The following is an 11,844-nucleotide window of genomic DNA, read 5'->3' as shown; positions in this document are numbered from 1 at the left end:
ATGTCGACCGCACGTGCAGCCCGGTCAGCGGCCGGCCACGCGAGCGAGCGAGAGAGATCCCGGCCGGCCGGCCGGTCAAACATTCCACCGGACAAAGCACACCCCCACTGGTGTTTCTATATTGCCCCTCCTCCATGAACCATGATCGCGAGTCCTAGCTGGGCATCTCGTGGCTAGCTGCGCTTTCTGTGTCTTTCTTTCTCTCGCGTAAACGAGTGTGCATGCCTTTGTTGTTTTCTTCTTCTTTTATGTTTTTTTTGTGCTTCCTAAATATTAGTACTCCTTTCGTTTCATAATTCTTATCGTGGTTATGGAACGGACGGCGTAGATGCCTGGATTTTTTGTTCGCGTCATGCGATTCCATAGAGCACGGAGGCGGGCCGACATGGCGAGCAGTGGCAAGGAGTGTCGGCCCTGGCCAGCGCTCCATGCCGAGCCAGGACTGTGCCGGAGAAGAGGATGACACAGCGACCTGTGACTTCCCAACTAGATTCGGGGAAGAGGGTTGACTGTTCAGGTTAGGGACGGGGAATGCCGATGACTGAGAACAGGAGGTCGATGGGTTTTGAGGGATGGGACTGAGAACAGGAATTCCGATGACTTCTTTACTGTTTAGGAGGCGAGGGGAGCCAGGGACGCGGCAGTGAGGAGCATGTAGTAGCACGTGACAAATCTCTTGACCTAAAAAAAAAGTCATTTCTTGATTTATAACGAACCAGGCTCCACGGATATATACCTTTGCTTTTGAACAAAGTGCATGAAATGGATTAACCTTGAAACAACAATGATTAATTACTCTTATCATAGAACAGGTTCGTGTTTTATCTTTCTCACTTTTAACATTAAACTGAAGGCCCAGATAAAATGAGCGGCTAACAAAAAAAAAAGACCATATGTAAATAATGACGAACCATAAGATGTCGGTCAAGTGGACTGCAGAAGGCAATAATCCGGCCTGCAATTGTTGGGGGTGCAAGGCTGCATATAAACAGTGCATGCCTGATCATGGCCGTTAAATAGCGATCTAATGGTTTGGGATGGATTAATGCTTGTTTTTCGTTTCGGGTACCAGATAAATAGGCAGTCTTTATTTCCTTACCCCAAACTTTTTCTAGCCCTAGTGCCATACAAGTTACTTCCTCAGTTTACAAGTAGGCGAACGATGTCACAAAACTTGCACGTCAACCACTCTAGCGACCACTAGCGGAAGAAATTAGTAGTATCAATCAAAATACCACTACTACTAGTAGTTTTGTAGCTAGGCGCCGTTGAATGGCGCCCTTTAATCGTCGTTTTCCGGGCACTTTCGTCGTCGACGTCGCATGTGTGCGCTCGTGCGGTCGCGCCCCCGGCCGGCATCTGATTCGTCGATCACGCTCGTGTGTGCGTGCGCTTCGGCCTGTCGTCGTGTGTTTTCTGATGGCCGCATTATCAATATCACGACCAATATAGTATCACTAAATTCATTCTAAAATATCTTTTATATTCCAGATGAGGGTATTGCCTTTTTTTTTGTTATTTACCCTATTTTACTTATGACAAAAATAAGAATTCAATTAATTTAAAATAAGGGAATTACAAGCTTTTTCTGCGAGAAACTTTTGATCTATTCATTTTCAATCACGGAAGTACAAGGAGCACCAGAAATAATTAAAATTAGATCCAGATTTAATAGACCACCTAACGGCGACAACAAGCATTGAATCGTGCCGAAGGCGCGCCGCCGTCATCGCCCTTGGCATGGTTTTTTTTTTTACGACAAAGAGTGAACTTTATTGGCTCAAAATGAAACATCAGAAAGATATAAACACAATGAATACACACCCGGCATCTACATAATTAATATGCACATGACCAACACCAACACACACGCACAAAAACATATCGTTAAATACCAAAGTCATATAAGGCCAAAACTATGCATAGGCAAGTAAAAAAGGGAAATAAAACCTGAAGCGATAAGATCTGCAATATGCAAACTACAACAGTGACCACATTCGCACTAACCATCTTATCACAACACACAGATGGGGAGGTTCTTCAACAAGCAAGCTAGGCACAAACTAAAGCTTGCTATTTTTTTAATCATTGTTGGCACAGTCAGGTTAACCTCCGGTTATACTTGGATTCTCTGGATATGTAAAGAAAACTCAAATCCCTTCGAAATAACTGTGTCCATATGAGAATTCCCCTGTACTCCTACAACTCTTTAAGACCACTCATCTCAACTGGTTCTAGTAAACCTACACCTTCAAACACCATATGAATCTGTAAATGGATTGCAAGAACAAAAATATCTATCTCGTCATCAAACTCTATAGAGGCGATTTTCCGAGCGTTCCTACCATGCCGCCACTTCTCCTATACTGATAGGCCATTCCCCTCCTCCATTTGTTCTGTCAGTGTGGGAGTGCAAGGAGATCATGATATATCCTATGTAGCTCTATTTTCCCCGCTTCCGGCTTTATAACTAGAGTTAGACGGTGACGATTTGTTTGGTGGCTACGCACCGATCAGACCGATTTCCTCGAGCCTCCAAATATCAACGGTGTCACCTACATGAATGTTAATTGCTTGTTGGCGTAGATCTTTGCCAGCCTCTGATGCCGGTGAGGTCAGGGTCCGCAACATTTGTTGGTGAGGGCGGCGACGGCTTTTCTTTGCAATGTGGTCCTTTGGCGACCTCTACATCACGTTGGTTCGGCCTTGTGACACGCGTGAGGTTTTTTTAGGCCGGGATATGCGGATCTTCCAGTTGCGACTCCGGAGGCCAATATAAAAGCTCAAACACATAGAAACGACAAGGTGAAATACCTGAACAACCAAAATGAGGAGACCATGCACCTAACATGTTACTCGGACTTGGAAAATTGCCCGTAAGATAGGCAAGTGAAATGGTATACTAATAGCATAACTTCTTTTGCTAGATGGCCAAACTAAAGCAGAAGTCACCTTTAAGATGCAACTTGTCGGGCAGCTGAAATTGAGTAGATGATACTCCAGAAAAACCAAGTCAAGTAATACTACACCAACTCCTGATCTACGCTGCAACATCTATGCAGGACAGGGTAGAAAATTAGAAAAATCACTCAACATGTTGGTGATACATCTGACAAACCAAGCCAAGTAGTCAAGTAGTAATAATACACCAACCCTCGATCTACGCTGCCCACTGCAACAACTATGCAAGACAGGGAAGGAAATTGGAAATTTACTCAACATGTTGGTGTACTTTTACTCAACATGTTGGTATGCATTAGTTTCTCATGTTATTTCATAAACTTTTCACATGGATACATTCATCCCCACAGGAACTCGTCGATTGACCGATCCTAGATTGTTAAAACTAATTAACTTGCATTTCCCTCAGAGACAGAGAAGAAAAAGGATTAAACTTTCTGCTACACTTGCTTAAATTTGTGAGTCGTGACAATGCCGCCATTTTTTTGTTAGCTTGCTTGGCATGCTCATCATGGCGGCGTCACAGAGATAGCTCGTTCTATCTGGCCGCCTTGACCACCTTCGCGAGCCCGGCAGAGCTGCCGTACGTTGCTCCGGTGTCTCGGAAACCGCAGAAGAACTGCCGGTGCTCTGGCAGCGCCACCGGGGATGGCATTGGCATGCCGGTGCCGGCATTGGAGGAGAAGCTGGGCACGGTGCAGGCCGAGGCGGAGGACGTGGACGCGACGCGCTTGCAGGAGAGGCACATGGTGAGGGTGGTGAGCGGCCCCGCCGAGGCGCCGTTGTGCGCCGGCGGTGCGGCCTTGAGCGCCCTGAGCTCGGCCACCTCCTTCTCGAGGCGGCGGTTCTGCTCGGCGAGCTGCTCGCACCAGCGCTTCATGTACTCGCAGTCCACCTCCGTCTGCTTTAGCTTTGTCCGGGCGCGGCGGTTCTGGAACCACACCTCCACCTGCCGCGGCCGCAGCCCGAGGCTGTTGGCCAGCGCCAGCTTCTGCTTCTGCAAACGCAAAGGAAATCCATGTCATTTCCCCATCCTCGATCTCCATGAATCATCCATGTGACGTGATCGAGCGTGTTGCGTTGTGTGCAATGAGGCGAGGCGAGACACGTACCGGAGTGAGGGTGTGGTGCGTCTTGAAGCACTCCTCGAGGACGGCGGCCTGGTCCTTGGACAGGCGGAGCTTCTTGCGCGCGTTGCCGCCGTCATCGTCCTGGTCCTCGTCGCCGCTGCCGGCGGACCTCTCGGCACCACGCTTCAGCCCGCTGCCGCTGCCGCTCGACGCCGGGCTACCGGGCGAGCACCTCCTCTCCTCCACCGCCGCCGCGGTCGGAGTCGGGCCCACTTCTTGGTCCGCCGCCACATTGCCGCCGGAGTACCAGAAGCTCGGCTGGGAGGGCTGAGACACGAGGCCAAGGCCAAGGCTCAGGCCAAGATCCAGGCTCTGAGGCGCCATTTTCTTTAACAAACTATCGGAGCTCTGTGGGTGTCCGTGTAGCTAGGAAGGTCGAGAGGAAGTAGAGAGCTCGCCGGCGGTGGTGATGAGCAAATGATGCGCAGGTGCGCGGGTATAAATAGGGGGATCGGAGCGATGGTTTACCGGGGATGATGGGAGGGGGCGGGCGACAATGATGAGCTGGTGCGCGTGGGGTGGATCTCCTTTGGAGATCCTGTGGCGAGTTTCCATGGCGGCCCTTGACCCTTGACAAGGCACTGGGGATGCACTGCCGGAGTAATCAACTGCCAAAATCGCTGGCCACTCCAGGTTCCCAGGTGAGATTGCATTACGTTAGGGTCATGTGAGCAAGGGAAATCGAGCGCCCGGTTCGTGTAAAATAATTAGGCTCATGATAGTACAATCAGTGTGCGAACAAGTGGGGATTAATAGTAACATAATCAGGATGCAAGCTGTTGCATCGTCGCATGATTGCAGCATATTACATTAGTTCTTCTGGAGGAGATCAAGGACGTGACTAAGCCTCTTTCCAGAGGTTCTGTCAGGAGATTAGCAGAGATGGTAACATGGGTTAGAGCCTTTTAGTGGGAGAGGGACAGCCGGGTAAGGGTTTCTTCACGCCTTGGTTCTGCTTAAGCATGTTGGGTTCTACGGTAGGGTGCGTCGACTGCAAATTAAAATTTCCTACGCGCAGAACAGCCAAGAACATGCTACGGGAGATGGATCACAGTTCGTTACCACTAGATACGCAGTGCCGTGTGCAGCGGAAGAAGAGTTGGGGCAGCGCGTCCGCGTGGATCGTCTCCTCCTCGTGCGATCTACCTCGAGCAGCCTGTTGTCCGATCCCACGTACAAGTTCGCCGGAGCGGCGCAGATGCACCGCCTCTAACGGTATCCGCGCGTGCAGGAGGAACACCGTGCGGCGGACAGCTAGGTCCGATCACACAGTCGGCGGCGAGTGGAGGTTTCTATTCGCAACACATGCAAACCCTAGTGACAGCGCCGAAGCAATCGACCGCATGAGTGTGCCGCACCTCCACTATATATAGGCGTCCGTCGCGGGCTCAACACTTGGGCCTCGCACGGATCCTAAAGCCCACAAGTATACTCGGCCACAATCCGAATACAGCTCGGACCACATCCGACCAGTGTCCTCGGATCCGACCTCGTAGGTTCCTTCCCTTAAGCGCGTGACCCCTTAGGTTCAAGCCGACTTGGTCGCAGTTCGGATCACTTCCGAACTGCACAGTTGGTAGCGGCCTCTAGCAAGGCATACTGAACACCAAGCAGACTATGAAGCTGGTTAGGAGAAACTGTACATCACAGTTCCGTTCCTTTTGCCACATGATCTATGTTGTCGAGCTCAAGGCGAGTCTGTCATCCTTGTGCTAGCCCGACCTCTTTCTCGTTCCAGTGATGCCGACCACAAACCAAATTATCTCAAAATCCTTATCGCATGGCCATGCTTATCCCGGTCGGATCACACGAGGGGCCCAGAGTATATCCTCTCCTGATCGGAGGGATAAATCCCATCTTGCTCGACCATGTCTCGCAGCATGGGTCTGAACAAACTCGAAATCTACCTTTGTAACTACCTGTTGGAGAACGTAGCAGAATTTTAAAATTTTCTACGCATCACCAAGATCAATCTATGGAGTCATCTAGCAACAAGGGAGAGGGGAGTGCATCTACATACCCTTGTAGATCACGAGCGGAAGCGTTCAAGAGAACGGGGTTGATGGAGTCGTACTCGTCGTGATCCAAATCACCGATGACCGAGCGCCGAACTGACGGCACCTCCGCGTTCAATACACGTACGGTTGGGAGAGACGTCTCCTCCTTCTTGATCCAGCAAGGGGAGAGGAGAGGTTGATGGAGATCCAGCAGCACGACGGCGTGGTGGTGGAAGCAGCGGGATCTCGGCAGGGCTTCGCCAAGCACCAATGAGAGGGAGAGGTGTCACGGGGGGAGAGGGAGGCGCCAGGGACTTGGGTGCGGCTGCCCTCCCTCTCCTCCACTATATATAGGGGCCAGGGGGGCGCCGGCCCCTCTAGATCCCATCTAGATGGGGGGGCGGACAAGGGGGTGGCTTGGCCCCCAAGCCAGGTGGACGCGCCCCCACCCCTAGGGTTTCCAACCCTAGGCGCAGGAGGAGGCCCATGGGGGGCGCACCAGCCCACCAGGGGCTGGTTCCCTTCCCACTTCAGCCCATGGGGCCCTCCGGGATAGGTGGCCCCATCCGGTGGACCGCCGGGATCCTTCCGGTGGTCCCGGTACAATACCGATGATCCTGAAACTTTCCCGGTGGCCAAAACTGGACTTCCTATATATAAATCTTTACCTCCGGACCATTCTGGAACTCCTCATGACGTCCAGGATCTCATCCAGGACTCCGAATAACTTTTGGGTTACCGCATACTAATATCTCTACAACCCTAGCATCACTGAACCTTAAGTGTGCAGACCCTACGGGTTCGGGAACCATGTAGACATGACCGAGACAACTCTCCGGCCAATAGCCAACAACGGGATCTGGATACCCATGTTGGCTCCCACATATTCCACGATGATCTCATCGAATGAACCACGATGTCGAGGATTCAATCAATCCCGTATTCAATTCCCTTTGTCAATCGGTACGTTACTTGCCCGAGATTCGATCGTCGGTATCCCAATACCTCGTTCAATCTCGTTACCGGCAAGTCACTTTACTCGTTTCGTAACACATCATCCCATGACCAACTCTTAGTCACATTGAGCTCATTACGATGATGTTTTACCGAGTGGGCCCAGAGATACCTCTCCGTCATGCGGAGTGACAAATCCCAGTCTCGATTCGTGCCAACCCAACAGACACTTTCGGAGGTACCCGTAGTGGACCTTTATAGTCACCCAGTTACGTTGTGACATTTGGCACACCCAAAGTATTCCTACAGTATCCGGGAGTTGCACAATCTCATGGTCTAAGGAAAAGATACTTGACATTAGAAAAGCTCTAGCAGACGAACTACACGATCTTGTGCTATGCTTAAGATAAGATCTTGTCCATCACATCATTCTTCTAATGATGTGATCCCGCTATCAATGACATCTAGTGTCCATAGTCAGGAAACCATGACTATCTGTTGATCAACGAGCTAGTTAACTAGAGGCCCACTAGGGACATTGTCGGTGTCAAAACCGGCGGATCTCGGGTAGGGGGTCCCGAACTGTGCGTCTAGACCGGATGGTAACAGGAGGCAAGGGACACGAAGTTTTACCCAGGTTCGGGCCCTCTCGATGGAGGTAAAACCCTACGTCCTGCTTGATTAATATTGATGATATGGGTAGTACAAGAGGGCAAATTTGACAATTTTGACCTTGGGACGAAATCAATTCATGGAATGAACTGCCCGTAAAACTATTTCACAGCACTGACCCTTTTGTGTAGCGCCCGCCACGCAGGCGCCACACCCTACGGTGCAACGCCCAGCTCTGGGGCGTTGCACGCCTGTCCACCGTGGCAGCCCTTGGGCCCGCACCCAGTAGTGCAGCGCCTCCGAGCTAGGCGCCACACATGTAATGTGCAGGCCCGGCCCGTAGGTGCTGCACTGTGACTTATCCAGTGGCTTGGCCCCCCTCCCCCACTCCCCCCACCCCACACACCCCAACCCGAGCTTTGCCCCCTCTCCCCCTCTCTCCCCCTCTCAAATCCTCTTCCAAAACTTGCAAATTTAAAGAATTTGTTCGTGGATTTCGAAGTCATACCCTCCCTCAAGGTAATCTTCTCCGATCCCCTTGTTTTGATCCAAGTAATGCTAATTTGGGGAAACCCTAGTTTTGTTTGGATCTAGAGATTTGCATGGAGATGTGAGATCTTTGTTTGCCAATTTCCTATGATTAGGCTTTGTTAGTATGTTAGGGTTATTCTTATGGGTGTTCTTATGTTGGTGCTAGGGTTATGGTTAGGGTTAGGGTTATTGCTAGGGTTATGGTTAGGGTTAGGGTTGTTGTTTGATATATATATTAGGGTTTGTATTCCGTGTTAATCCTTAAATTAGTACTCATAGAAGCAATGTTACGTTGTGTTGTTTGAATGCTTATAGGGATGGGAAGAACATGTGTGTTTGTTCATCATGGGGACAAAGACGCCTTCTTGAAAGGCAATATTGAACCGGATCCGGATGAGCTAGATATGGTGTTTGATAGTAGTCCTAGCTATGCGGAGCTCTTGCAACAAGTGAGGAAAGATTTGAATTGGATGGACCCTAGTGATATCGTTGAGTTGGAGGGAAGGCATAATGTAGGTTTTGGAATGCACATCCGTTGGAAGACAATGCGTATCAACTCGGTGCAACGTTGGGTTGCATACAAGGAAACGGTGGCCGATTCACTTGACAAGGCTCTTGAGTTATTTGCAACGAAGAAGGTTGATTCAAATTTGCATTTGGACTTGAACCGGAAACCCTCCCCTTTGGTTGCCAGTAGCCCCCCACCCTTGAAGTGAGATGAAATTGTTGAACCTCTTTTGACCCAAGAAGTGAGGCCAACATTGAGCCCGTTTACAAACAACCAAGATGAAGCTTTGCAAGAGGACAATGATGAGTATGCGGACGATGACAATGAAGTTGATCTCCATGACAACAATGTGGGTGATCTTGACAAATATCATTTGCGAGAGACGATGGACCATTCCATCCCTTTTTCCCGTGCATATGCATCGGATTCGGATGACGAAGGTCCCGATGAACAAGTTGATGAGGAGGGGTTCACGGTGAAGGAGGCCGAAGCTTTCGAGAAGGTATTCGGTCGGGATCACAAGACACCATTGTTCAAGGATGTTAGTCTCGCGGATGAAGCCGTTGTGGATGGTGGCAAATCTATGTCTCTTGGGGTTAGGCCAAGCTCTCACCGTGATTTGGGAGACGACAAGAACCGGATTGCTAAAGGGTGTAAGTTCGAAACCTTCTTGGAATTGAAGATGTGGCTCGACAACTACTCGGTTACGCATTATCGTCCACACAAGGTGGTGCATTCGGACGTCAATGTGCGCTACACGGTTGCATGTGCATGTGAAGATGAAATATGTCCGTGGATTGTGCGTGCAAGACCATGGAAAGGAGGTCCCGCTTGGCACGTAGTGAGTTGTGTGCCAACTCACATGTGCCGAGGCAAAAGGGTGGATGGCAAGATTGTGTCCCAAGACCACAGACAACTCACGTCCGAGTTCATCGCTTACAGGCTCTCCAACTCAATATCCACACTTCCAACAATGAGCGTCCAACATGTCATTGACCTTGTGAAAGCCATCTTTCATTACAAGGTGAAGTACGGCAAGGCATGGAAGTCGAAGCAAGCCGCATTTAAGATGTTGTATGGTACTTGGGAGGAAGCATACAACCGAATCCCTAGGTTGTTGTTAGCCATGGCCGCCACAAACCCGGGCATGGTTCATGTTGTCGAGCCTCATGGGCACCAAACAACGGTTTATGAAGGAAAGAAAGTCCGAGTATTTGGCCGTGCATTTTGGGCGTTCGAGGAATGCGTGAGGGCTTTCGAACACTGTAGGCCGGTCATCACCATTGATGGCACGTTCTTGACCGGACAATACAAGGGCACCTTGTTGGTTGCGATAGCAAGTGATGCCAATAACCGGGTGTTGCCATTGGCATTTGCTTTGGTTGAGGCGGAGAACAATGACAACTAGGAGTGGTTTATGCGTCTTTTGAGGACGAAGGTGTTACCCGCTCAAAGGGAAATTTGTGTCATATCGGATCGGCATGCAGGAATTCTTAACGCGGTGGAGATTGACATTCCCGGGCATGCTCCGTTGCACCATCGATGGTGCATGAGGCACTTTTGTTCGAACTTCTATAGGGCATGTGGCCTTAAGGAGTTGGCCGATGATCTTCAAGATTGTTGTCTTCAAGATTGTTGTCTTGCTTTCTTCGAGAAGCGGTTCGCCACTTTGTTGAACAAATTGCTCGCACACAAAAAACTTGATCACGGGGGTCAAGACTTTATGAATAGGCACATTCAACACCGGAACAAGTGGGCACGTGCTTTTGATGAAGATGGCCGAAGATAGGTCAAATGACAAGCAATATGGCCAAATGCTTCAATAGGGTGCTCAAAGGTGCACGTGGATTACCCGTGACGGCAATAGTTCAATACACATTTGATAAGATGAATGCGTACTTTCTGAAGTACTCAATGGAAACTGATGCACAGATAGCGGGTGAGAACCCGCATAAGTACAAGTACAAGTTCCCACCCAAGGTTGATGAATGGTTAGAATTTCAATCACGAAAGGCGGACTCAGAAGAAGCTATATTATATGACAACGAAGAGTGGAAGTATGAAGTGAAAGAGCCAGGAGGAACCACAAACGATGGCCGGCAACATGGAGGTCGGGCTTTCAAGGTGTCTTTAACACAATGTGATTGCTCTTGCGGGAAGCCATTGTTGCTTCATCTCCCATGCTCACATTTGTATACCGCTGGCCGCGTTAGAAATGTGGACATCAATCACCCACGCACCGTGAGGGAGTTGGAGTTCTCAATCATGACGGTCAAGAAAACATGGGCTCCCCGCTTTCACCCATACTTTGACCAATCACAATGGCCGGAGTACCATGGAGTTCAACTATGGCCGGATCCGGAGTTGAAGGTTGTTAAACGGGGTAGACGTAAAACAAAGCGTCTTAGAGGCGACATGGACGGATGGGGCATGGTGGTCGCCGCGAAGCGGGAAACGATCAATTCCAAGAGCCTCGTGAGAGCTCCCGTTGTGGGGAATGCAAAGGTCATGGCCACAACAAAAGAAAATGTACGAAACCAAGGAAAAGGTCCAAGAAAAATGATGCAAGCACTAGCCAACAAGGAGTTACACAAGGGAGCCAACCAAGTGGTAGCCAACAAGTGCCAAGCCAACCAAGAGGTAGCCAACAAGTGCGAAGGCAACAACGTGGTAGCCAACAAGTGCCAAGGCAACCAAGTGGGAGCCAACCTAGTGGTAGCCAACAAGTGCCAAGGCAACCAAGTGGGAGCCAACCTAGTGGTAGCCAACAAGTGCCAAGGCAACCAAGTGGGAGCCAACCTAGTGGTAGCCAACAAGTGCCAAGCCAACCAAGTGGTAGCCAACAAGTGCCAAGCAAAGAGGATCTAGGCAACAAAGAGGTCGGCAACTAGGACTTACAAGAGGCCGTGGTGGTGGTAGTCTAGGCCGTGGTGGTGGTAGAGCTCGTGGTGGTGGTGTTGGACGTGGTGATGGTCTTGGCCGTGGTGATGGTCTTGGCCTTGGTGATGGACTTGGCCGTGGTGATGGATAAGGGCAAGGTCGTTATAGAGGAATGTTTGGATACCTCGATGGACCATTTCCGTATGTTGCTCACTAACTATAATGTTTCAAATGTTCTTGTTTTCGATATGTTCTTCTTTTTCATATGTTC

The 11,844-nt window shown here is 49.9% G+C and overlaps 1 protein-coding gene across 1 annotated transcript; it reads right to left on the bottom strand.

Moving 5' to 3' along the window:
- Nucleotides 1-3,104: 3,104 nt before the first annotated feature.
- Nucleotides 3,105-4,511, bottom strand: LOC125521294 (homeobox-leucine zipper protein HOX28-like). Its single transcript, XM_048686351.1, has 2 exons — nucleotides 4,074-4,511; nucleotides 3,105-3,958 (listed from the first exon to the last, which is right to left on the bottom strand). The coding sequence occupies exons 1-2, from the start codon at nucleotides 4,413-4,415 to the stop codon at nucleotides 3,500-3,502; spliced, it is 801 nt and encodes a 266-aa protein (XP_048542308.1). The 5' UTR covers nucleotides 4,416-4,511; the 3' UTR covers nucleotides 3,105-3,499.
- Between the last annotated feature and the right edge of the window lie 7,333 nt (nucleotides 4,512-11,844).

The sequence above is a fragment of the Triticum urartu genome, chromosome 7 (genome assembly GCF_003073215.2).
Source record: "Triticum urartu cultivar G1812 chromosome 7, Tu2.1, whole genome shotgun sequence".
Taxonomy (NCBI): Eukaryota; Viridiplantae; Streptophyta; class Magnoliopsida; order Poales; family Poaceae; genus Triticum; species Triticum urartu.
The sequence above is the reverse complement of the archived record's forward strand: the minus strand, read 5'-3'. Positions and strand labels throughout refer to the sequence as shown.